General features: G+C 56.4%; 2 protein-coding genes across 8 annotated transcripts in view; one reads left to right on the top strand and one right to left on the bottom strand.

The window, feature by feature from the left end:
- The first annotated feature begins 1,309 nt into the window (after positions 1-1,309).
- Tmem120a (transmembrane protein 120A) lies at positions 1,310-10,199 on the top strand. The gene is made up of 12 exons (XM_006971281.4): positions 1,310-1,812; positions 3,661-3,779; positions 3,966-4,082; positions 8,238-8,297; positions 8,515-8,610; positions 8,850-8,939; positions 9,036-9,101; positions 9,196-9,257; positions 9,343-9,435; positions 9,552-9,616; positions 9,718-9,786; positions 9,873-10,199. Exons 1-12 carry the CDS (start codon positions 1,732-1,734, stop codon positions 9,984-9,986), a joined length of 1,032 nt encoding a protein of 343 aa, XP_006971343.1. The 5' UTR covers positions 1,310-1,731; the 3' UTR covers positions 9,987-10,199.
- A 159-nt stretch (positions 10,200-10,358) lies between these two features.
- Por (cytochrome p450 oxidoreductase) overlaps positions 10,359-25,914 on the bottom strand; it is a 67,349-nt gene continuing 51,793 nt past the window's right edge. For 6 of the 7 annotated variants that reach the window (XM_076560132.1, XM_076560134.1, XM_006971282.4 and 3 more), the window contains exons 3-16: positions 18,428-18,476; positions 16,564-16,692; positions 15,716-15,865; positions 15,125-15,249; positions 14,893-14,982; positions 14,446-14,544; positions 13,146-13,262; positions 12,939-13,057; positions 11,995-12,176; positions 11,757-11,906; positions 11,380-11,650; positions 11,152-11,297; positions 10,951-11,036; positions 10,359-10,852 (exon numbers count right to left, since the gene is read on the bottom strand). In XM_076560132.1, the coding sequence (XP_076416247.1) occupies positions 10,708-10,852; positions 10,951-11,036; positions 11,152-11,297; positions 11,380-11,650; positions 11,757-11,906; positions 11,995-12,176; positions 12,939-13,057; positions 13,146-13,262; positions 14,446-14,544; positions 14,893-14,982; positions 15,125-15,249; positions 15,716-15,865; positions 16,564-16,692; positions 18,428-18,476 (1,858 nt within the window). In that variant the 3' untranslated portion in view covers positions 10,359-10,707. Of the gene's footprint in view, positions 10,853-10,950; positions 11,037-11,151; positions 11,298-11,379; positions 11,651-11,756; positions 11,907-11,994; positions 12,177-12,938; positions 13,058-13,145; positions 13,263-14,445; positions 14,545-14,892; positions 14,983-15,124; positions 15,250-15,715; positions 15,866-16,563; positions 16,693-18,427; positions 18,477-21,042; positions 21,308-25,914 lie in introns of those variants that run through there. The other variant, XM_042268435.2, reaches the window with a different exon arrangement.

The raw sequence follows: 25,914 nt of genomic DNA, 5'->3' as shown, positions 1-25,914 counted from the left end.
AGACAAGGTCTCATGTAGCCCAGGCTAGCCTGGACAACTCACTATGTAGCTGAGGATGATGCTGAACTTCTGATCCTCTTGCCTCTTTCCTCCCAAGTGCTGGGAATACAGGCATGTGCCACCACACCAAGTTTGTGGTCCTGGGAATCAAATCCAGGGCTTCCTCATGCCCCAGGCCCCTACAATTCCACAAATCTTTACAAATTTTTGTTATATACTTTTTAAATTTTTTTATTGTATTTTATGTGCATCTTTTGCCTGCATGTATGTCTTTGCACCACATATATGCCTGGTGACTGTGGAGGTCAGAAGTGAGGGTCAGATCCCCGGGGACTGGAGTTACAGATGGTTGTGAACCACCATGTGGGTGCTAGGCATTGAACCCAGGTCCTCTGGAAGAGCTGCTCTTAACCACTGAGCCATCCTACACTTTATATCTGTATATGTGGGCATTCTTTGGCACTTGTGTGGAGGTCAGAGCAGAAGTTGCTGAAAGCGGTTCTTTCCACAGAGTGGGTCCTGGGATTGAACTCAGGGCGTAAGGCTTGGCAGCAGACCCCCTTGCTTGCTGAGCCTTGTCACAGGCTCAAATTCCACAAGTCCTAAAGGGAGTTGCCCAAATGCACTTCCCCAGACTCACAGATTACAAGGAGACTGACGGGCAATGGAGGGAGTCAGCCCTTTAAGAAAACATCCCGATCAGCCAGGCTGTGGTGGCGCATGCCTTACCCAGCACTAGGGAGGCAGAGGCAGAGTTTGAGAGAAGCCAGGGCTAGCCAGGGCTACACAGAGAAACCCTGTCTCCAAACAAACAAACAAAAAGAAAGAAAGAAAGCGTCCATCCCCGACTACTATCTGCCTCCTAGAACTTTCCACAGAAGGACATGGGTGGTAGGGTGTCCCCTGATGAGGATGACCTGGAACTTCTGATCTGTCTGCGCCTCTCAAGTGTGGGAATCACAGGCATGTACCTTCGCATCCGGTTTATTACGTGATGCTAGGGATTGAATTCAGTGTTTTCTGCATGCTAGGCATGCCAGGCATGCTAGGCATGCTAGCGCGCTACCGACTCGGCTCTAGACCCCACTGGTAAGTCTTCAGCAGGGACACGGTGGGGAGTTAAGTTTTGTATTTTTAGGAGAGGCAGCCTACAGGCTGTTTGAAGGACAGGGGAGGTGAGCACAGAGGACTCCGGGCCAGGAAAGGGGTGTCTCTAAAAAGCTGTGAGACAAAAGGCTGTCCCTAGAGAGGGGCCGCTGCTCAAGGACAAAAGTGGATGAGGCGCAGGGCGCAGGGCGTGGTGGATGGCGCACGCGGGAGGCAGAGGCAGAGGGATCTCTCGTTCCTGACCGGCCAGCCAGGGCTACGTCGTGAGACTCCATCTAAAATAAAAATTCAGAGTGTTGGAAGCACGTGTTGCCTCGGTTCGTGAGTGCTCCGAGGAAGCGGATCAAGCGGATAGGATCGCCGGGAGCCCAGGTCCGGTCACGGAGCCAGGAGACGCCTGGCGGGCACGTGGCCACGCCCAGCTCCCCGTCCCGGGATCCGATTGGCTGCCCCAAGGGGCGGGGCTCGCGCGCGGATTACGCCGGGCCTTTTCCCGTTGGCAGCCGCGGCAGCGCGAGCCCGGAAGCGGACGGGGGCGGTGGCGGAGGCGCCTCCGGCCGGCCGGGGTTGCAGCTCCGTCCTCCCCACTCGCGGTTCCCCGCGGCCCGTGGCGTGGACAAAGACATGCAGTCCCCGCCCCCAGACCCGCTGGGCGACTGCCTGCGCAACTGGGAGGATCTGCAGCAGGACTTCCAAGGTATCCAGGTGAGCGTCCCTGCGGCCATCCGTGCCCCGAGCCACGTCTCTCTGTCTCGGGGACAAGGGTCGGGCAGCCCTAGGTCAGACATAGGGTAGCTCGGAGGGGTCAGGGGTCGAGGCCCTCTCCCACTTCTCCTCTTAAATGTCCGATGGCAGCCCCGATTGCCCGCGCGTCCCCGGCGTGCTTGGGCAAGGGATCCCTCTGTGCCGGGCCATCTCGACTTTGTGCAAAGGCCTTGAAAACAGGTCAGGACTCCCCTGCTGACCCTCCCTCTGCACCGCTAACCGATCTGGGACCTCGTCCCCTTCCTGGAGAGCAGTCACCCGAGGCAGAGCCCAGCCGGGCCCAGCCTTTTTGGTTCAGTCACCCTGCAAGCGTGCAGCCGGACAACGCCTTCCCCGCCCTTGGCCAACTCCTTGCCGAACGCTGCAGGGAAGCAAGTTTAGGTAAAACCCAGGCCTGGATGGAGATCTCAGCCATCTGAGACCGAGGGACAGCGCCCACCTAGGGACTGGAGGAGCCTCGCCCGGGCGCGTGTGGTTCTTTCTTGTAGGGAAGAGGTGGGCGGGGCAGACTGTACCTGGACCTCCTGCCAGGCAGAGTCTGTGTGAGACCATTGGAAAACCTCCCAGTTCCAGGTTGTTTGTGTCCTCTCTGTCCCCGTACTGGAGAGAAGGAAGGTGCTGCTTCCAGGAAGGCTGTCACTGGGCAGGGGTGGCATATGCTAGAGCCTGGAGAGGATGTGGCGGCCCCGCTTGGCATGAGAAACAGACCCAAGTAGTGGAGCCTGGCCAGCTGGAGACTAGGTTAGACCTTTGCCTCTGCTGGACTGTGCCCAGTCTCATATCTCCACGGCAGCTGCCGACCCTGCCCAGCTTGCTGGTACTAGAACTCTCTCTAGGGACCCACACAGCCCCAGATCTCCCAGTTTTGCCATCACTGCGATGGCCTCTGCCTTGATTTCCCCACACTGCCCCTTGCCCTGTCTTTAGGGTGCAGCTTGCAAGGTTCACCCACCAGGGCAAAGGGCTTGGGCCAAAGGTGCTTGCAGGAGGGGAGTGGATGGGAGGGACTGGTGACCTTTGACCTGAGAGGAAACATCGGGAATGCCTGAGTGGAAGGCATCATGGCCAACCCTGTATGCCATCCCTTCAGGCTAGCTAGGTAGAAGGAACTGGGAAGGTAAGGGGTGAGTTCGGGCAGCCCCTCTGGTGTAGAGCAGTGGTTCTCAACCTGTGGATCAAGACCCATTTTAGGGTGCAAATGACCCTTTCACAGCAGTCGCCTAACACAGATATTTACATTAGGCTCCGTAACAGTAGCAACATTGCAACCAGGAAAATAATTTTATGGTTAGGGATCACCACAACACAAGGAACTGTATCAAAGGGTCGCATGTGGTAGGAAGGCTGAGAACCACTACTCTAGACTGAAGATAATGCCAGACTCAGGTAGCACAAAAAACCCAGGCAGATAGGCCAGGAGATGGTGGCGCACGCCATTAATCCCAGCACTCAGAAGGCAGAGGCAGGTGGATCTCTGTGAGTTCGAGGCCAGCCTGGTCTACAGAGTGAGTTCCAGGACAAGCTCTAAAGCTACACAGAGAAACCATGTCTTGAAACAAACAAACAAGCAAAACAAAACAAAAAAATACAAAACAACAACAACCCAGGCAGAGCTATGGGCAGGTGTCACGGAGCTCTGAGTTTACAGGGAGAATCCAGCTCCTGTCTTGCCTCAGGGGCAGAGCAATCTCTGGAGGTCCCCTGGCGAGCACAGGAAGTCCTACCTCCAGGGCTGGTTCCCTGCCCAGGGAGCTGCCCAGTCAAGCTCATGCCTTCTCCTCGCCCTAGGAAACACACCGCCTGTACCGCCTGAAATTGGAAGAGCTGACCAGACTCCAGGACAGCTGCACCAACTCCATCTCCCGCCAGAAGAAGCGGCTCCAGGAGCTGGCCTTGGTGCTGAAAAAGTGAGGCTGGGGGTGACCTCCCGCCAGGGGTGGCCGCGGCTGCGGGGTGGGGGTGGGGGGTGCCACTGGCTCACCCTGGCATGGCTCGCTGCTCTTCCACTCCCTGGGCTCTGTTCCTTTCTCTGTCCCAAAGGGTTCCCACTGGGCTTCCCCACCTGCACTGACTGACCCCCGCCATACTCCCAGATGCAGACCCTCTCTCCCATCCGAGTCCACGGAGGCCGCGCAGGAGCTGGAAAACCAGATGAAGGAGCGCCAAGGCCTCTTCTTCGACATGGAAGCCTACTTGCCCAAGAAGAACGGGTGAGTCCTTCCTTCTTCCAGCCCCATGGGTGTGTAACCCCAGCCTGTCTCTCAGTCATTCAGTCAGCAAAGGAGGCCATGTTGACAGCCCGGGTCTCTGACAGTTCACAGTCATGGGAGCGTCAGGGGAAGAGTTCAGGGAGTCGGGGCCTCAGTAATGCACGTCTGACCCCACACACGGCCAGACACAGCTTCTTGGTGAAGGGATGCCTGAGTCATCTTCAGAGGTAATGAAGGAGCACATTCCTGTGGTCCTAACAACTCTGGAAGCTGAGGCAGGAGGCTAGAGAGCCCAAGGTCCTCTTAGACTACGTCGTGCATTCAAAGTTAGCCTGGTCAACATAGTGTGTTTCGGTCCAGCCAGGGCTCCATAGTGAGACACTCCCTCAAAAAATAAACCGAAGGGGCTGGAGAGATGGCTTAATGCTTAAGAGCACTGGCTGCTCCTCCAGGAGACCAGGGTTTGATTTCCAACACTTACATGGTAACTTACAACTGTCTGTGTCCTCGGTTCCAGGGGCTCCGACACCACCTTCTGGCCTCAGTGGGCACCAGGCACCCACGTGGTACACATACATACATGCAGGCAACACACCCATATGTATAAAAATAAAATCAAATCCAAGCCAAGGGCTGGGGATGTAGCTGACTTGGTAGAGTGCTTGCCAAACATGATTGATACCCTGGGCCTGTGGGGTCTCTCTCTCTCTCTCTTGCCCACCCTCTCGATTTTGTTTTTTGAGTCAGGGTTTCTCTGCCTATCCCTGGCTGTCCTGGAACTTACTTTGTAGCCAGGCTGGCCTTGAACTCAGAGATCCGCCTGCCTTTGCTTCCCCAGTGCTGGGATCAAAGGCGTGCGCCAACGTGCCTGGCTCTAAAGTAGGGTATTTTCTTAATTAGTGATAGATGGTGAAGGGTCCGTCCATTGTGGGTGGGGTCAGCTGTGCAGCTGGTGGTCCTGGGTCCTATAAGAAAGCAGGCTGAGCAAGCCATGAGGAACAAGCCTGTAAGCAGCCCTCCTCCATGGCCTCCGCATCAATCAGCTCCTGCCTCCAGGTTTCCATACGGTCTGAGTTCCTGCCTTGGCGTCCCTCAGTGGACTGTGACTCAGGATATGTAAGCCGAGCCCTCTCCTCCTCAAGTCGTGTTGGCTCGTGGTGTTTCATCACAGCAGTCGTAACCTTGACTGAGACCAGGACAGTGGGCATTGCTGTGGCAGACCTGAGCATGTGGACGTGTGGAAGGACTTTGGAACTTTGGGCTGGAAAAGCCATTGAGTGCTGAGAGCTCAGTGGGCAGTTCTGTGGGAACTCAGAAGATAATGTGAGAGCAGTGTGGACGGAGGAGGCCTGGCTCGGGAAACTCGGGGGGACGTTTAAAGACTCGATCGTGGACATTTGCTGTCTAGAATTAAGATTCTGTGATTCTGGTCCGCTGGGGCTGGAGAATTAGCGGCGATTAAGAAGAGACCAGCATTGCTGAGGTGAAAGCTTCTGGGAAGCGTTTCCTCGGAGCATGTGTTCCAGAGGTGGTCAAGGTTGTACCTCGTACTGGCATCAGGACTTGGTGATGTGTAAGAGTCACCCAGGTGGGACTGGTTTTGAAGGCATGATGGGGTCATGGAGAGCTGCTGAGCCTTGGCACTGTGAGAGGCCAGGAGAGGCCGCTGGCCATTGGCAGCCTCATTAGTTGAAGGCCCAGGATTGAAGGGGTCACGCAGAGAAGTTGAGGCTTGGCACCATGAAGAGCGCCTGGGAGAGGTTATTGGTGAGAGTGCAGCCCAGTTGAGGCAGGAGGCCCCCAGCATTTTGGAGATGCCAGTACTGTGGGATGACCACCCAGGACAGCCTCAGCCGTGGATGCTGTCTGTGTGGGCTGAAGACAGTGGAGCTGGAGAAGTGACCCAGGCCCTTCAGTGGAGCTCGGAAGACTGAATCCCAGACACTGGACACGGAGTTATTTACACAGTTGGAGATGGGCTTGGCTTTCTTCAGATTGTGCCTGTGCCCTGGTTCTTCTCTCTCAGAGTAAGAACGTATTTAACTTACTTTGATTTTACAGGAGCCCATAGTTGAGGGAATTTGAAAAAGGATTTTGGCATTTTACAGACACTTTTGATTTTTAAAAGGGGCTTGGCAATTTTGTTTTGCTATTTTTCAAGACAAGATTTCTCTGTGTAACAGCCCTGACTGTCCTGGAACTCGCTCTGTAGACCAGGCTGGCCTCGAACTCACAGAGATCTGCCTGCCTCTGCCTCCTGAGTGCTGGGATTAAAGGCATGTACCATCACTGCCTGGCTGACTTTGTAATTTTCAAAGAGATTGCTCTTTTGAAGTGTTTGAGTTTGTAAAGTCTGTGCTAATTTTAATTTAATGTTTTGTATTGTGATGCTTATTAATATGAGCTCTTGGGGATGAACAAGAAAGGAAAGGTTATGGTTTAACAGTGATGTGTGTATGTCAAATTGATAAGGGGTCAATTGTCCTGGCTAGTTTTTATGTCAACTTGAGACAAGCTAGAGTCATCGAGAGGAAGGAACCTTAACTGAGAAAATGCCTCCATAAGATCAGGCTGTAGGCAAGTCTGCAGGGCATTTTCTTGATTAGTAATTGATATGAGAAGGCCCAGCCCATTTGTGGGTGGTGCCATCCCTGGGCTGGTGGTCCTGGATTCTATAAGAAAGCAGGCTGATGGGGGGCGCTCACCAACCTAAGACAGAGCGCCTGTGTGGCCTGGGCAGGCATCTCCATGACGGGTAAGGTGACCTGCTGACGTCCTATGCAACTTAAGTCAGAAGCTCATTTATTAGTAAAAGGGGGACCTGTAGGGCCCTGGCCCCTGTTTTGGATAACTGTTGCCTTGCTTGCTGACCTTGACCTTGATATCCTTCCTATGCTAATTCCCTGTGGGGTTCCACCCTCCTGAAAGCTTAAGGGAAGTTTCTTGTCTATGTATCCTGCATAATGGGCGTTAACAGCTTAGATGCAAGATTGTAAAACATCTGTAGCAAACTTCTGCCCTCCCGGGTTCTCCCATTGTGCTGTAAGCCTGTATTTAAGACCTCTTCCCTCCTTCAATAAACGGCATTCGGCATTTAAAAATAAAGAAAGAAAGCAGGCTGAGCAAACCATTAAACAGCACCCCTCCATGGCCTCTGCATCAGCTCCTGCCTCCAGCTTCCTGCCCTGCTTGAGTTCCTGCCTCGGCTTCCTTCAGTGAAATGGCAATCCAGGATATGTAAGCCAAGGAACTTTCCTCCCCAAGTCACTTTTGATTGCTGTTTCATCACAGCAGTAGTAATCCTAAAACAGCCGGGAACAGGCTCCATTCACTCTTCGGGAGTTCAAATTCCCAGCCTCCTTTATAGCCTGCCTCAGTTTGCCATGCCGAGGCCTGAGTGGGGACAGAAGCCCCTCTCCTGGGTACAGCCGCTTAGTGTTGCGTCACACCTGGAGTTTCTCTGAGGACAGATGCGCTTCATTAGCGGGAGGGGTAGAAATACAAGGAGCCTGCTTTTGTTGGTTTTGGTGGTATATTTTTGAGGCAGGGTGTCTTGTAGCCTAGGCTAGCCTCAACTCTGGTCCTCCTGCCTCTACCTCTCAAGAACTGGGATTCTAGGTGTGAGTTTGGATGTGGCATGGGGATTGAACCCAGGACCTCATGGGTGCTAGGCAAGCACTCTCCCAGCTGAGCCGTTTCCTCCACCCGGAGTTTTGAAGGGAGATGGGAATGAGGTCCGGTGTGTGGCTATGTATGGAAAGCACTGAAGGGGACTCAGGGCTGAGTTTCTTGGAGGTGAAAGATCAGAGTTACGGGATAGCAACAGAAGATGACCATCTGCCCAGATGCTAAGGCCCCATGCCCACACCGAGGAGTGGTCTGGGGTGTGGGGATGGTTTCTCATGGGGAATGACATCCATCCAGGGCTCTCAAGGTACCAACATGGGGAGGTCCCGGACAAAACACCACAGGCTAGAGACATCGTTTACCCCAAAGACAGGATTCTGGAGCAGGCAGGAGAGAGGCCGGGTGCCATGTGTGGTTGGTCAGCGGCACCTCCTAAGTTCAGAACAGTCTGCCAAGGTCACGGGAGGCAGCAGGCTCCAGACTGCAGTGTTCGGTTCTCTGTCACTCAGGCCTTCTTCTGTCCCTTAGGTTGTACCTGAGTCTGGTTCTGGGGAATGTCAACGTGACACTTTTGAGCAAGCAGGCTAAGTATGTGGTGGTCGAGGGTTGGGTCTCACCCAGGGTTCCCCAGCCACCTTTGACTTGGGTTGGTGTGGTCTTGGGGTTCTGGGTCAACTTCTCTAGGCTGGCCTGTGACCTCTGGGCATGATGGAGAAGGAAGCCCCCCCCCCACCCCGTCCCCTACCACGCTCCCCCCAACCTCCCCCCATGAGTGCGAATGCCTGTCCCTCTCCTCCCCGCCCAGGTTTGCTTACAAAGACGAGTATGAGAAGTTCAAGCTCTACCTCACCATTATTCTCATTGTTATCTCCTTCACCTGCCGCTTCCTGCTCAACTCCAGGTGAGCAATGTGGCCGGGGTCGGGAGAGGGGCAGGGACAAGGCTCTGATCTTGGCCGGGGTCGGGACAGGGGCAGGGACAAGGCTCTGAACTTGGCCGGGGTCGGGACAGGGGCAGGGACAAGGCTCTGAACTTGGCCTGGTCGGGAGAGGGGCAGGGACAAGGCTCTGAACTTGGCCGGGGTCGGGAGAGGGGCAGGCACAAGGCTCTGGCATCACTTCTTTGGACCCCACTCCCCAGGGTGACGGACGCCGCCTTCAACTTCCTGCTGGTCTGGTATTACTGCACACTGACCATCCGAGAGAGCATCCTCATCAATAACGGTTCTAGGTGTGCATGCGCAGTGGGGTGGGCCGTGGCACCCGGGGACTTTGTATCTGTGGGCGCCGCTCTGCTCCACAGAGGTTAACTGACACCCTCTTACAGGATCAAAGGCTGGTGGGTTTTCCATCATTACGTGTCCACGTTCTTGTCGGGAGTCATGCTGACCTGGTGAGTGACCGTGACCTCAGCGGGCAGGGGTGAGGCCGAAGACTTGGGCTCTCATCCCTCCCTCCCTTCTTCCTCCGCTTTCCCTTAAATTTAGGCCAGATGGTCTCATGTACCAGAAGTTCCGGAACCAGTTCCTGTCTTTCTCCATGTACCAGAGTGAGTTTCCTTGCTAGGGAGGGGACGGGGTGAGAGCCCCGTGGCCCAGGGCAGGTCTGACACGCCCACCTGCCTGGGCACCCAGGCTTTGTGCAGTTTCTGCAGTATTACTATCAGAGTGGGTGCCTGTACCGCCTGCGTGCCCTGGGCGAACGGCACACTATGGACCTTACCGTAGGTGAGTCAGTCGGCTCTCCCTAGCAGCCCCGAGGCCCCCCGGGACAAGGGGGGTTCCTGTCCCTTTGAGCCTGCTCACCACCTCAGCTCTTTCCTAACCCCCCTCCCCGCCCCCAGAGGGTTTCCAGTCTTGGATGTGGAGAGGTCTCACCTTCCTGCTTCCTTTCCTCTTCTTTGGACACGTAAGTCACACCTGGGGGTCCCCGTCCCCCCCTTGGGTGTCCGCCTCTGGCTCTGAGCCCGGTGAGCACTACGTGACTGAACAGACGCCCCCCCTCTACAGTTCTGGCAGCTTTTTAACGCGCTGACGTTGTTTAACTTGGCCCGGGACCCCGAATGTAAGGAGTGGCAGGTGAGCCCGGGGCTGGGAGGAGGACGCTTGGGAGATCCCATCCGGACCTCAGCTGTCCTGACCCTGCCTTTCCCCGACCCCTGCAGGTGCTCATGTGCGGCTTCCCCTTCCTTCTCCTCTTCCTCGGCAACTTTTTCACGACCCTCCGCGTGGTCCACCAGAAGTTCCACAGCCAGCAGCCTGGCAGCAAGAAGGATTGAACTAGATCTGACGGCCAGCCCCAAAGGGGCTTCTGACCTGTGTGCCAGATGGGGCAGCAGGTTGGGGCACCCCTGTGTACGGGGAGGTTCCCTTCTGTGCCCCCTGGACTCTGTGGGCTCCGTGGGCCCTGTGGGCCCTGAGGAAGGCCTGGGCCTGGAGCCCGGCTTGGAGGATTTGGGCTCTGGGCCTCAATAAAGGACAAGAGACATAGAGATGTCTGATGGGCTGTTGGGGGTGTGTTCTTCCAGGGGGGCAGGGCTTGGGGCCCCCCAACATGGCACTGATTCTTGGCTCCTGGTCTGGGGAGGGGGGTTGTCTAACTGAAGATCCCCAGAGAGACCCCCATATCGGCTCAAGCAACACCAAGCAAATACAGAAAACAACTTTATTCCAAGGGCCAGGGTATTTAAAATTATTTACACTCATTCAAAATCATGTGGTGGGGCTGCACCCCACCCAGCTCAGTGGAGAGAAGAGCCCCTCTGTACAGCTGCCGAGGGCCTAAGGCACCCATCACCCAAAGGTGGGCCCGGTCCCTCTTGCCATGTGCCCTGGGACTGGGCTGCCCGGTCCAGGGGCCCAGGAGGGCATCACGCAGGCCGGGAGGAGTCAGTCCCTGGGCCTCCCTTGTCGAGGCCAGGCGGGAACCACCAGAGGTGGAGGTCGGCAGAGGGAGTTGGGGAGGTGATTACAGGGATGGGGGGTGGAGGGCGGCGGCTCCTAGCTCCACACATCCAGGGAGTAGCGGCCCTTGGTCATCAGCTTCTTAACATAGTCCACAGCCTGGGCATGCTCCATGGGCCCAAACTCGGCCACAATGTCATAGAAGGTGTTCTGCACATCTTTGGCCATATTTCGAGCATCCCTGGGTGGAGACGAGGGGACAAGGTGTGAGGGGACTTGCTGGAGCCACCCCGCAGGTGGGTAGTCAGCACCCCCGGCCTCCCCTGCCCTATTACTCACCCGCAGACGTAGATGTGGGCCCCGCCCTCGTGGATCAGCTTCCACAGGTGTTCCTTGTCTCTCTTCAGCAGGTGCTGGACATAGACCTAGGGGAGGGAGGGGATGGGTGTGAGCAGTGTCCAGACCCCACAGTCAGACCCCATCCACCCCCTCTTCAGGGGCGGCCCAGCCCGTCCGCACAGCTGCCGCCCGCTGCCTCACCTTGTGCTCCTGCTCCCGGGAAAAGGCCACATTAAGCTGGGTGAGGGCGCCGGCCTTGTGAAAGGCGGCCAGCTCCTCACGGTAGAGGTAGTCCTCGTTGGAGCGCCGGCAGCCATAGTAGAGCAGCGTCTCCCCGACCTCCTTGCCTGGGCAGGGGTGAAGCTGTGATGAAGGGGAGCTCTCTGGCCTCGCCCCGGCTGACCACAGAACCGGAGCCCCGGGGCTTACCTTGCTCCCGGAGCCAGGCTCGCTCCTGGATGAAGCCTATGAAGGGGGCAACCCCTGTGCCCGGGCCCACCATGATGACGGGCGTAGTGGACTTGAAGGGAAGGCGGAACTGAGATTTGCGCACAAACATGGGCACCAGGGCCCGGCCGCCATTCTCTCCTGCCGGCTCCTTGGCCCGGAGCCAGCTGGTGGCCACCCCCTTGTTCACTCGCCCGGACTTGGCTTCGTACTCCACAGCCACGGCGCAGATGTGCACAGAGTTGGGGTGGACCTGGAGGAGGGATTGGTGTGAGCCTGGCCTCAACCCCCTAGAGTCCCTTCCTCGGCGCCTCCCTGGCAGGGCACCCGGGGTCCCCCGGCCTAGGCGGCGCCCTCACCTTGGAGGACGAGGCGATGGAGTAGTAGCGAGCCTGCAGCCGCGGCAGCAGCTCGCACAGGTGGTCGATGGGGGGCCGCAGCGACGGGTAGTCCTGGAGAATGGCCAAGATGTGCCTCCGGGCTTCCACCACCCAGCTCAGGTACAGCTCCTGGGGAGACATGGGAGGGAGGTGTGGGCGGCCTGGGAGGGGGGGTGCAGGTGGGGTAGGGGCCGAGGCGGAGGGCATGCGGGCTCACCTTGCCCTCGCCGGAGGACGACGCCATCTTGTGCAGGTGCTCCTGCTCTGAGGGCTTGGAGGCATACTGCGCCAGCTCGTAGAGCACGTTGGTGCGTGGTGGGTTGGTGATGTCCAGGTAGTAGGTGAGGGCCGTGCGGTAGGTGGTGGGGCAGGGGAATGGATGTTTCTTGTTGGACTCCTCTGCAGCAGGAGAGAGAGGGTGGAGTGAACGGTCACCCCTTGGAGCAGGGTGGGGTGTCATAGAGGATGGACAGACACCTACAGGCCTTTGCAGCAGGAAGCTGGCACTCCAGCCTGCTCTCTATTGCCTCTGACAAGGCTCAAGCTTTCTGCCAGGCTTGAACTTCAGGCCAGGCACAAGTGCCCATCAGAGAGATCTAGCCATTGCAGGCTGCCAGGTCGTAGAGGAAGCACAATGAGGTGGGGCGGCTAGCTGGAACAGAAACCAACTCCTTTTCTCCATGTGTTCTGACTGCGAGTCACTAAGGGCAGAGCCAGGCCTTGGGTGGGTACCAGATGCCTGTGTCCACAGCGGGAGGCCCTGGGATAGTGCAGCATCCAGCACCTGCTCACCCAGAAGGACCCTAGTGGGCCCTGAGGGCTGCTAACCCAGTCCTTACATTTAGCAGTGAGGATGGAGGCCCAGGAGCAGGGAGGCAGCAGCCCATTGCCACAGAGGCGGAGCCCAGGCCTAAGGCATGAGGCTTGGTTTAGCAGCCCCGGTCCAGGAAGATGGGTGCCTGGGTGGCTTCCCTAGTTGCCCAGGAAGCAGGGCTGGTTCTGCCTCCTGGCCTCGGGTGTCCTCTATAACTATGATAGGGATGAAGGGCCAGACTTCCATACAGAGTCTTAGGACTTGGGCCTTAGCATCCCAGCCACAGGCCAGAGCAGAAGTTTCAACCTGATTCAGGCCTAGACAAGGCTCTTGATTCCAGAACTCACCATCGAGATTGTTTAGAGACATGACGACATCCAGATCAGCCCCCAGGATCTCCCCAATCTGGTTGACCAGGGTTGAGTCGTTGGCTGGGTACACAGCCACATGATCTCCAGATTCATACCTAGAACGGAAGTGCAAGGCTCAGGAGGAAGTGAGCAGATGACACAGTGCCAGGCTTGCCCCAGGGGAGATGGGAGGCGGGCAGGTACCTGATCTTGGAGTCTGAGATGTCCAATTCCAGGTGCATTAGATGCCGCTCAGTGCCTTGGTTCAGCTTCCGGTTGGTTGTGACAGCAGCCAGGAATGGATTCTTGGCATCGAAGGGACTGATGGGAAGAAAGGAAGTCAGTGATTGGCTTGGGACCTGCTTATACTAAACACTGGGAGCAAGAGCTGGTGGGCAGGGGTGAGGGTGGGGGTGGGGGACTTTGAGCTTTCAAGGGATATATATGAGGGAGCCAAATGGAGTATGGCAAGGGCTGTCCCAGCCACATACGTACAATCAAGAGGGCAGAGCAAAAGGACACAGACAGGAAAACAATCTGGGCCCTAAGAAACATGTGAGACCCTCTGCATTCTGCTTATGGGGGTTGGGAGGGCCTGGGTCAGGGGGTGGAGCTACCGTGGAAGCTACCCAGGTCCTGAGATATCTGCAGAGCACTTGGCTTCCACACTCACATTCAGAGATCATAGTGTGGCTAGGGGCGGCAGATGCAGTCTGCCCCAGCAGGACAGGCAGAGTCTGCCCCAGCAGGATGGGCACAGTCTACCCCAGCAGGATGGGCAGAGTCTGCCCCAGCAAGACAGCTGGCTTGATTCAGTGTGACCAATGACTGGCGAGGTTCCAGCATGAGTCATCTGGGCAGCACCCAGGGGTAGGTAGGGTCAGATTGGGAACTTTTCTTTCGGACAAGGTTTCATGTATCCCAGGCTTTCCTTGGAACCCGCTGTGCAGTCGAGGTAACTGGACTTTTGACCCCTCTCCCTCCACTGTGTGCTGAGTGTGCCACCGCGCCCAGTGTGTGGGGTGCTGGGGAAGGAACAGGGCCTCACACCTGCTAGGTGAGCACTAACAGTTGAGCTGTGGATTCTGAGGAAAGGAACGGGACTTCTTGCCCAATTCTGACCTGCCAGGGCTGGGCTCCTGAGGCCGCAGCGGGCAACTTGTGCCCTTCTAGATAGTGGGCATGAAAGTGCGGGTGTCAGAGGCTGGAGAGATGGCTCAGCAGCTAAGAGCCCTGGCTGCTCTTCCTGAGGTCAAGTGCCAGCACCCACATGGGGGCTCACAACCATCCATAATGGGGTCTGATGCCCTCTTCTGGCCTGCAGGTGTCCATGAAGACAGAGCACTCACATGTAAAAAATAAATCAATAATAATAATAATAAAAAGCGCGGGTATCCCCCCTGTGCTCACTCACACAATGACTGTGGAGGGACACACATCTGCTTGGGATGTGGGTGCACGCGGGGCCCCAGGGCCGTGAGCCCACTCTCCTTCGTCTACTTACGGTTTCTGGTTCTCGTAGCTCTTCAGACGGCCCATCTCGCCCGTGTAAACCTTGGCGGTGTCCATGTCTTCGTGGACCACGAGTTCATACTGGCGGATGCTGGGAGGGGAAAACCAAGGCTGGGGTCAGGGCTGGGAGGAGGGAGGCCGCAGGGCCAGCCCTAGCAAGAAAGGGGACATGGGTGGGGTGCAGGGGACCCTGGAGCAGACATGAGGGAAGCAAAAGTCAAGAGAAGGGCTGAAGTTGACCCCCAAGAGCCTGAGAGGACGAGCGGGCCATGACACAGGCGGACGGGAAGCCAGTGTCCTGTGATGCCCCATACAGGAAGGGAGGCCTCACCCCCTCACCTGGAACGAGGGCCTCCCAGATCCTATGCCTGAGCTCTCCCCACCCCCCCTCTGTCCCCAGGGCCACCCAGCCCAGGCCCCAGCGTGGCCTTCCACTCACCTCGACTCCTCCCCAGTGGCTTCCACCCCGAAGAACTCGCACACAGCTGGCCAGAACTGCTCCCTCCATGTGATGAAATCCTCTTCCAAGCTGGAGAGAGGGGAGGCTTAGCCAGGCCAGACATCAGCCCGCGCTCTCTCACCCTCTCACCCGTGGCTCCCAACCCTGCTGGGGGAAGGAGGGCGGCCCACACTCCAGGCTGGGACCCACGTGACTGGGGCGTGGCACTCACTTCCCGTCGTCATCACCAAGGCCCAACTCGAAGATGCGCTGGGCGCCAAGCTGCTCCAGCCGCTGGTCCACATACTTGCCCATGGCGTTGAAATGCTCATAGGTCTTGTTCCCAAGGCCAAACACCTGTGGGGACAGCAGCCAGGCTCTGAGGCCAGGGCTTGGGCCTGCCCGGTGCGATCTGACGTCCTTGGGGTGGGCAGAACCCTGGGAGCCTCTGGCACTACGGGCACCGAGAAGATCATCTGATGGCTTTGTTTAGGTGACCTGCAGGCCACAGATGGCTTCTTTTATGACCAGCCTTTACACCACAAATCCAAGTGACCAGCTTCGCTGGAGGCTCCAGGCCAAATCATATTGGTGTGGCCTTTCGTCCAGTAACCAATGACCTGTGGGGTCGGCTGGCAACTGGGAGGGATGCTCTTGCAGGGATGCACACTGAAGTAGGGATAAAGCCCTCTGCTGGAAGCCCCCTGCCCTGCAGAGTGGTGATGGAACAGACGTGGCAGCTTGCACAGAAGGGTCCCCTAGGGTTCTGGGGAGCTGCCCAAGGCCAGCCAGCGTGGGCCCACACGATCCCATGGAGACTCACAGCAAACTTGACCCCGGTGAGGTCCACGTCCGTCTCTTGCAGCCAGTCATAGAAGTCCTGGGCATTGTCGGTGGGGTCACCCTCGCCGTACGTGGCCATGCAGAAGACCACCAGGGACTTGTCGATCTCAGGCAAGCTGCTCAGGTCGGCCTAGAGAGACAGGGGGGTCACCACTGTGGCCGGAGCCCACAGCTGATGAACAGAGTGGCAGGCGGGAAGGCGCTGGTCCCAGCAGTCCCTCGGGCCTTTCCAATAAATGGAAAAGGAAGTCTGGCGATGGAGGAAGGCCCTTGGGGCAGTAGAGTGGAGTCGGTGGAGGGGAAGGAGCGGGCATCGGGGGGAGAGGGTACTGTGAGAGAAGGTGCACCTTACTAACAGGTATGTCTCCTCAGTTGGGGGGCCACCTGCTCCCTCCCTTCTACCCACGGCTGGTGATGGTTTTGTGCAGTATACAGAGCCACCCCATGGAAGGGAACGGAGGTAGGCAGTACCAGGAGAGTAAGCCTGGTGAGCTGACCGTGAGGGACAACAATGCTCCTGTCCCTAGCTGTTCAGAACATGGCTGGGATGACCTGCCATATCCTATACTGGCTTAAGAGGAACACCACGGCAGGGTGGCTTATGGATGTAAGGAGGGACTCCGCTGGCCGACTATGGCCTCTGATCAAAATCTCAGCCTCTCTCGACCCCTCCTTCATCCTGTCCCCACTCTCCCCTCAGATTTAATGCACATGTGAGATGACCCCATCCAACACCTTCCATAGACGGTGAGGAGGCATCCTGGGGTCCCTCAGCCTTGAGCAGCAGGGTGGGGCACCCAGGGCAGCATGTGATGGGGACTCACTCACCAGGTCATACTCTTCGGGGTCTGCGGACATGCCCCGCATCCCGTAGCGGTGGGCGTCCTTGGACAGCCGGTTGGCAAACTCCTCAGCGGTTCCCGTCTGGGAACCATAGAACACGATAATGTTCCTTCCCTGCGGGAGGAGGCGGACACACGGGTGAGTGAGGGACCCGGGACAGAGCAGCCCCTCAGTTCCAGGAGAGTCAGGGCAGGCCCGGCAAGGGGAGGCCTCTTCAGTCCTCTCCTGGCCTCAGTTGTTACCTGGGCCACTTGGGCTGATAGGATCACTCCAGAGCACACGCTGACACTGGAAAAACCACAGCCTAATGCTGAGTATAAAAAGGGAGGGTGACTGGGAAATACGGCTAGCAGACCTCCGTCCTGCTGTACGTGTGTGTGTGCGTGCGTGCTTGTGTGCGTGCGTGTGTGCGTGCGTGTGTGCGTGCGTGTGTGTGTGTGTGTGTGTGTGTGCATGTGTGTGTGTGCATGTGTGCGTGTGTATCAATAAATACAACCGACACTGGGTGTGATCCTTTGGCATTTGTGGGGTCCACAATCTCCATCTATACACAGGATATCCAATCTGCAGGTGCTAACATCTCTTGTGTAACACAGTGAGGCAGAGGCTGGAGGGATGGCTGGAGGACCAAGTTCAGTTCCTTGCACCCACACCAAGTGACTCACAACCTCCTTTAGTTCCAGCTCCAGCGACAGAATGACCTCTGGCTTCAGTAGACACCTGCTCTCCTGTGCACAAGCCTCAGCTAAAAACTAATGAGAATAAGGCCGGCAGTGGTGGTGCAGCCTTTAATCCCAGCCCTCAGGAAGCAGAGGTAGGCAGACGTGAGTCCTAGGCCATAGAGCAAGTTCTAGGACATCCAGGGCTACACAGAGAACCTTGTCTCAAGAATCTCAATATCTCTCTCTGTCTCTCTCTCTCTGTCTCTCTCTCTCTGTCTCTCTCTCTCTCTCTCTCTCTCTCACACACACACTCTCACACACACACACACACACACACACACACTAGATCTTAAAACAGGCATTTGCACAGCAGCTACATCTACTCTTCATCCTTTCCAATTTTGAAAACATGTTTGTTTTTATCTGACGTGTATGTACGTGTCCAACCTGTGTACTCAGGCGCCATCGGAGGCTGCATCTAGAACTGAGGTCACAGGCGGTTGTGCCCCACCATGTGGGTGCTGGGAATTGAACCAGGTCCTGTGCAAGAGCAGTCAACGCTCTTAGCATTGAGCTATGGCTGGCCCTCTTTTTAAAATTTTAAGACAGGGTCTTCCTAGGTAGCTCAGGTTGGCCTCAGCTTTTGATTTTCCTGCCTCAGCTTTCTTATTGCTGGGATTACAGGTGTATGTCACCATACTTGGCTTCCAATGTACCGTCTCTGAGTGTGTGTGTGTGTGTGTGCGCGTGCGCGCGTGTCAGCAGGGACCCGTGGAGGCCCGAGGACTACACTGGGTGTCGTTCCTCAGGTGCCATCACTGTTGGGTTTTGAAACAAGGCTTCTCACTGGTCCAGAGCTCCCCGATTACGCTATGCCTGCTGCCCAGTGAGCTTTGGGAATTAGAAGCATATGCTACCCTGTCTGGCTTTTTATGTGGGTTCTGGGGAATGGACTCAAAACTGTAAACACTGGTAATAAGGGGGGTTATGTTTTCACATTTTAGTTTATCCATGAAAGCCAAAGTAAAAGCAGAGCCCCTGTGCTGCGGTAAGATGAGGACGCTCTTAGCTAGCGCTCTGGCCCGCTCAGTTCCAACGGCCCTCGGCCCTCCCGTCAGACCCTCTCCCAGGCCCCCTCGGTGCCCACCCAGGCCAAGCTCTAGGAAGAGCGGAAGCAAGACTCTTACCGTTTTCTTCATCTTTTCCACGAAGCTGCTCTCTTTGACGGACGAGGTCCTGAAAAACAAGACAGTTGGATGGGGACAGATGCAGCTGTTACAGGATGGGTGTGACAGGGACACCCCACCTGGGCTAGCCCCTGGTGATGAAGCCAATGGCGAGACTAGTCCAATCTCTCCTTTGTGTGCCTCAAATCCACCCATGAGCTTACAGAGATCACTCAGTTTCAGGCCAGCTCTGAGTCCGTCCGACCTGGTCATCTGCCCATGCTCCCTTCCCAGTGTCTGGCCCCTCTCCATCTCCTCTTTTCTTCTTCTGCGGTCACCTCAGCCCCAGCCTGAGACAGTGAGCCAATGGGAAACTCTATGTCAGAAAGCGGGGTGGGGGGAGTGGGGGGGGGAGCATGTGGAGACGGCTCAGCAATTAAGAGGCCTTGATCTGCAATCATGAGGATAAGATCTTAGACCCAGCACCACATAACCAGCGCCTGTCTGTGCCCACAGCTGCATACACTTACACAAAATAAATACATAGATTCAAAGAGCAGCATTTATGGAACTTGACGTGACTTCTGGCATCCACATACCCATCTTCATGTGCATGCTCATGAAGACCCATCCTCATACAGACACACACACAGAAATGCATAAGAAAATAAGGACATTAGGGCAGTGGTAACACACGCCTTTAATCCCAGCACTCAGGAGGCAGAGGCAGGCAGATCTCTGAGTTCGAGGCCAGCCCGGTCTACAGAGCGAGTTCCAGGACAGCCAGGGCTACAGAGAAACCATCTTGAAAAACAAACCAATAAAAAAAGAAGCCCTGTGTAGAGACTGGTGTGAGAGAAGGTGTTCTAAAAAGAAACCCCAGCTCTTGCTTCTCTGGCCAGGTCACTGACTCACGATACCCTTGTGAGTGGCCACACGACTTGGTTCTCCCTGGACACAACCTGGCCCCCCGACCCGTTCCTACAAACCCCAACTGTCCTTCAACACAGAATTCGAGCTTCCTCAGAACAACCTTTCCCCGCCTCCCCACAGCATCAAGGTCACCATCCTTAACCGGGCACAGACATCCATGGGGCACTTCCCTTGAGGATTGGCTTTAATAACTAGGAGTGTGTGTGTGTGTGTGTGTGTGTGTGTGTGTGTGTGTGTGTGTGTGTGTGTGTGTGTGTGTCTGCCTGGCACTCGGCGCACAATTCATGGCCCTCCTCCATGGCTGGCCCAAGGTCTCCCACCCAGCATCTGGCAGGCAGAGGTAGACAGAGGCCTCTGGGGAATATTTCCCACTCCCTACCCGTTCTGGGCTGAGAAGCCAGCTCCTGGCTTTTCTCAAAAGACACATGTTTCCATAGAAGTCCCATCTCCAGCTGGGGCAGGCAGGGCGGGAATGGGCACCACGCCAGGAGCCGAGGGTGGGGAACAGAACGTGCCATCTCTGTCTTCCAAGGGCCTGTCCTGTGCCTGAGCTGGAGTCCGGGAAAGTCGCAGCAGAAGAGAAGCCACGTCGGGGGCAGAGCTGGCTGCAAGTCTAGGCCCCGTCACCACATAGGCATGTGACATCCGGCCCTACTGTCTGAAGGGCTCAGCTACTAACCGAACTTGACCTCCACAGCGTTCCCGACCCTGCCAGGCACCTGGAACTCTGGTGACACTCAAGGGGACAAACGTCTTCTTGGAAAGTGAACAGCTGTCTGGGCCGGTCTGTGATGTCAGACACTAGCAGCCTAAGGCGGCCCAGGGCAGAGAGACAGGAAAGGCTGGGCTCCACTCTCTGGGCGCATGTGGCTCTCAAGAGACAGAGCAGCAGGCTCCCAAGGGCACCGACTAGGGACCACTAGCCGGGGGTGAGCTGGACAGGGCCTACGGCTAGTCCCCTGCTGTAGGTGAGAGGGCCCAAACTCCAGGCCGGCCGGCCGGCTCTGGCCATGGTGAGGGGAGAGCCCTGGACAGGATGCCTGGAGACACTCTCCTGGACCCTGAGGGCAAACACCGTGACACCCAGCACTTCTTGGGGGGGGGGGGGCAGCAAGAGGTCAACCTCAGGTGTCTCTCCTCAGGGGCTTTGTTCAGACAAGGTCTCTCACTTGCCTGGAGCTCGCCAAGCAGGTTTGGCTCACCAGGCACCCAGCCCCAGGGATCTGCCCGCCCATCGCCTTCCCAGGGCTGGGATTCCAAGCCTGCCTCCATGCCCAGCTTTTTACACAGGCTCTGGGGATCGAACTCGGACCCTCACGCCTGTGTGGCAAGCACTTTATCAAACCATCTCCTGAAGACTTTGAGGCCCAACGCCTATCTCTTGGTTAGCTTCACTTTGGCCCCGAGGGACAGGAAGAACTCCCCATCTGCTCCCCTCACTCGTTGGGATCCAGCAGGGACAGTGGCCTCTGGGAAAAGGGAGTCAGAGGACCCAATGCTGAACATCCGCACTACGTCTCTCCTGGGAGCAGTTCCCAGCCAGCTCAGGGAAGCAGACTTGGTAGCACCCACCGGGTGGTCGGCTCGCAGCAGGCCACTGGACCCTAGCCCAGGAAAGCTGCCTCTCCCTTTGGTAATGGATGGCAGCCATGTACCCCCTGCCCACGGGCGACCCGCACATCTGCACTGGGGCTAGAACTGACCTCGGGGTGGGCTCGTCCGGCGGAGATGAGTATGCACATCCCATGATGCCCCTGTTCCCACCAGGGATTAAGGAAAAAGGAGGGTCCCACACTGAGCTCTGTTGCAGCTGGCTGGGAGCCGACAGAAAGGAAGTTCAGCTCTGTCCATTCTCAGTGTGGTGGAGTTGGCTGCTGGGACCCAGAGACTCGGAAAGCGCCACTAGACACCCCAGAAGTCCTCTCAGATTCTTTCGGCACCTCTGCTTGCCTCTGTCCCCATGAGTCTGTGAACTCTGCAACATCTGGCAGCTACAGCGGGACTGAGACTGCAGCCTCCCATGATCCCCTGCGGCTGGGGCAACACCCCCCCTTCTGTATGGACTGAGGGAAGGAGAGAACATTTCCACCCCCCCACTCAGTATCCTTGGTAACTGTTTATATCAGAGCCCCACTCCCCGCACCCTCCCCCTTTCCCATTAGGAGAAAAAAAAAAGATAGAGAACAAAGCTGTCCCAGCCCTGACACAGACGTGTGCAGGTTGCAGCAATAAGAACCCGGCCAGCCATCGCTGCTGCCAGAGCCCCTGAAGACAACGGGGGACATCCTGGGCACTACAGGGAGATACCCTTTCCCTTCCTGCCCCACGCAGTGGGGACGGCCAGCATAAGGTCTTAGGGAACCCCTTTCTTGGTACCCAGGCATAGACTCCAGAATCCTGTGCAGGTGGCAGCTGGCCCAAGTTGTGGGAGCCCAGATACCACATGGCTCCACAGCAGAGCCTGAGAGGTTCCAATTAGCCCCCCCCTCCACTGGGAGCAGGCGCCTCTGAAGTCAGCTGCAGGCCACCAGAGTGGGCAAGAAGAGAGGGAGGGGAGGGGGAGGGGGAGGGGAGCACTGAGTCACAGGGTGAACCCAGATGCCTCGAGGGGGTGCATTTTTATGCTCCTGTCCCAGGCAACGAGGAGAAGCACTTCTGAAAGCTGAAGCAACTCAAATTTAATTTTCTGTGGGGTAGAACGGATTCCTCCTGGGATATCCGGCTGCCTGGGAGGGACCTGGGAAGCTGCTTTTGAACTTGCAGAGCCTGGCTGTCTGGCAACTAATGTCTCCAGGCCACAGGGTTAACAGGCAGAAAGGGGGGTGAGAAGGAGACTCGGCGGCGGCGGCGGCGGCGGCGGCGGCGGCGGCGGCAGGGAGTGGGACACGCAGTGGGTCCCAGCAGGATGGATGCTCAGCCTCTGCAACTGCCAGGTCTGTGCAGAGCTTAGAGGAAAGCGGATGGACAGACGGACGTAGCTCTCTACAGGGTCAACCCTAGGAGAACCTCTTCAAAGGAGGTCGGGAGCTAGCCAGGGGCAGGTGGAGGGCTGACAGAGGCTCAGGCCAGGATGAAAAGGGGCTGGGCTTGGTGATGCCAGCATCTTAGAGGCTGAGGCATGAGGACAGAGTTCAAGGCTAGCCTAGACTACGGAGTAAGTTTGTCTTAGAAAACCACCGAAGCTAGGGATGTAGCTCAGTGACCAGAGTAGCTGTTTACCACACACAAAGCTCAGGGTTCAACCCCCGCATCATATAAACTGCGAATGGGATGAATGGGATGCATACAACACTTGTAGTTCCGGCACTCAACGGCGGAGACTGGAAAAATGGGGTTCAGTAGCATCCTCTACACAGGTACACAGCAAAGGGCAGGTCAGCTTGGGCTAATGAGACAACATAAGAAAAGGAAAAACAAAAAGCCAAGGCCAACGCGCTGGCTAATTTTACCATCTTATCACAAGCCAGTGTCATCCAAGAGAGAACCCCGATGGAGAAAATGCCTCTGTAAGATCTGGCTGTAGGCAAACTTGTTCTTAGACAGGCAAACATTTTCTTAATTAGTGATTGATGGGGGAGGGCTCAGGCCACTGTGGGTGGGGCCGCCCCTAGGCTGGTGCTCCTGGGTTCTAAGTGTGCAAGCTAGGGAAGCAAGCCAGGAAGTAGCACTCCTCTGTAGGAGGCACAAGGCATAACCTGTTATCCACCCAGAAAGGTGGTTAAGGGCCTAGTGGCTTTTTGTGCTATCTGTGTGACAGAGACCACACCATCCCCAAGACCCTTTTGTGAGCTTGTCAGTCTATAGAACCCATCTTTATGGAAAGTGTCACGTGTTCTTTACAAAGAGTTTGTAAAAAGCCCCTCCCCCCACCCCCACCCCCTTTTTTTGAGACAGGGTTTCTCTGTGTAGCTTTGCGCCTTTCCTGGAACTCACTCTGTAGCCCAGGCTGGCCTCGAACTCACAGAGATCTGCCTGGCTCTGCCTCCCGGGTGCTGGGATTAAAGGCATGCGCCACCACCGCCCAGCTTGATGTGGTCACTTCTTAAGCTTCATTGTGCATACAAGACTGAGTTAAGTATCACCAGGAGACTTTTCACCAAACTGTGCAGGGCTTAAATACATGCCTAAAATAAACTATTCAGGGTCAGACTTCCCAAGTTTGAACCAGCTCTGGCTACTTCAGGCTTCAGGATGAGCTGAGTAAACTAAATCAGCCAAACAGACCCTTTCCCCACCAGGTTCCTGTGGTCACAGTGTTCCGTCACTGACACACTGAGACAGTCAGTGGAATCACTTAGTGGGCCCAAGTGCTTCTGTTGCACAGTTATCCTGAGACAGGCCACATCTGGAGGGGCAACAGGAAGGGCGGAATCCACTTGATCAGAGCAGGAAAATGCAGGTGACCTCCACGGGCGGCAGCTGAGGTCTCGGGCCCGGGAGTGCAGAGGGACCCCTTCTAGCCACTTCTGGGTCAGGCCCGGTGCCCTGCCCACCCTTCACATGCCAGCTCCCTCCTAAATGTCTCCCTCGCTTAAAAGAATTTTTTAAGATTTATCTTAGTGTTTTATATGTATGAGTGTTTTACCTGCATATATCTGTGCACCATGTGTGTGCCAGGTGCCCTCCAAGGTCAGACCACGGTATCAAGCCCCCGGGGACTGTGAGAGCGGACAGTGTCTTAACTGCTGAGCCGCCCTGCAGCCAGGCCCCCCTCTTTGAGAAGCACATCTGTGGTGCTGGTTTTCCGATCGCGGCTGCAAGGACACGTGCATAGAAAGGATGGCCCTGACTGCAAGCGGCAAGAACCCCCTTACGCTCCTCCGCCATCTGCTGACGCGCCAAGATAAAGACGGACGGACGTAAGAGCTGCCCGCGGCCTTGACTCCCGGCAGTGCAGCTATTTCAAAGGCGAGTCATCCCCAAATAAAGGTCACTTGAGGAAATGAGAGGCTTTGCGGCTTTTCTAAACAGGCCCCCAGAGGGCAAAATGGGCCAAATGCAGATCGTAGGAAACTATGAAACGAGAGGCTGGAGTTTCTTTCACACTGGTGTTGCAAGGGAGATGGGAATGAATGGAAGCCAAAAACTGATGGAATGGATGCCGTTTAGGAAAAGCGGCCGTTCTCAGAGTTCTACCTACAGCTATGAGGCTGGGGGGCGGGCATTTTGGGGAGACAGGACCTGGATGACTGCAATACGGATTGCATAACTGTTCATGTGTCAAGACTCAACCACGGGGCTGACGAGATGACTCAGTGGGTAAAGGCGCTTGCTGCCAAGCCTGATGACCCGAGTTCAATCCCCGGGACCCACGTGTACAGTTCAAAGGGAAGGTTTTAGAACAGGGTGTGACTCAGTGGTAGAGCACTTGCTGAGCATGCACAAGAATCTGGGTTCCATCCCTAGCACTGAAAGAAAAATGAGAAGAAGGATTTTATTATGTGCAATTTATAACTGAATATACCTGACTCCTCTCCACAAAGAGAAAGGCATATGGTGTAATAATCAAGTGCAATAAATGGGTCTTTAGATACTGAGTTTAAGAAAAATCCAACCTCAAAATCTAAAGACAAAGTTCTGGTCCCTCATTCAAGGATGAGAATGAACATGCCTAGGGAAGGGCTACAGTGACCCCGGGGACTGTGGGGGTAGAATTATTGTGTGATGTCTAAAAGCAGAGATCACTGAGACAACTCAGTGGGAAAAGGCACTTGCTGCCAAGCCTGATGCCTGGAGTTCAAGCCCTGGAACGCACACGGTGAAGGGAGAGGGCTGGCTCCTGGGAGCTGACCTCTGAGCTCTAGGCAATCAGCCTAGGATTGGAGCGATGCGCAGCCACGCCTGGCTTTCGTCACACAGGTGCTGGGGACCCTGTCTCGGGGTCCCACGACTGCGCATCAGACACTTCAACCCTCCGGGCCAGCTCCTCAAACTCAGTCTGGGATTACGGGCATGCGCCACCACGCTTGGCTTAACTTTTCTTTGCATTGGCTTTTACCCTTTCCGGTAGAAAGCCCCTGCTCTCCTCTCTCCAGCCACGGCCCATCCCCCATTGCCTCTGAAGGTGTCAGAGTCTCTGAACTCCGGCTCTCCCTCCATCCACAGCCCTAACCAGCCCTACCCAACACTCCAGGGCATCCCCAAACTCTACCTCTCAGACTCTCCTTCCCACACCTGCTCCACCGGCATGTCAGAGCCAAGACCCTCCTATCTACTCCAGGCAGCCAGTTCCCCTCAGGGGACAGAATCACCTCTCAGGGGACCACTTCCTGAAATGGTTCTCCAGCCTCCTCCCAGCCCTCGGCCTTCCTCTGCCTTCCCTATTACCTGGATGCAGTCATTGTGAAATCAGGGTTGGTCATTTGCCACTCCATAGTCTCTGGTATCTGGCCCCAACCTGCCCTTCTAACTACACTTCCCACACCCCCGCCACTCCCCAGCTCACCCAGCACCTCCCCCACCCGTGGACACCACCCCTGCTGCCCAATCCTGCTCTGCATCTGGAGCTGGTCACCGCCAGCAGCCCTTTCAAGAACGCTTTCCCCATCCCTAGATTTCCCCATCCCTGGTCGGAA

The sequence above is a fragment of the Peromyscus maniculatus genome, chromosome 23, assembly GCF_049852395.1.
Source record: "Peromyscus maniculatus bairdii isolate BWxNUB_F1_BW_parent chromosome 23, HU_Pman_BW_mat_3.1, whole genome shotgun sequence".
NCBI classification, from domain to species: Eukaryota; Metazoa; Chordata; class Mammalia; order Rodentia; family Cricetidae; genus Peromyscus; species Peromyscus maniculatus.
Note: the sequence above shows the minus strand (reverse complement) of the source record. Positions and strands in the feature narration are given on the sequence as shown.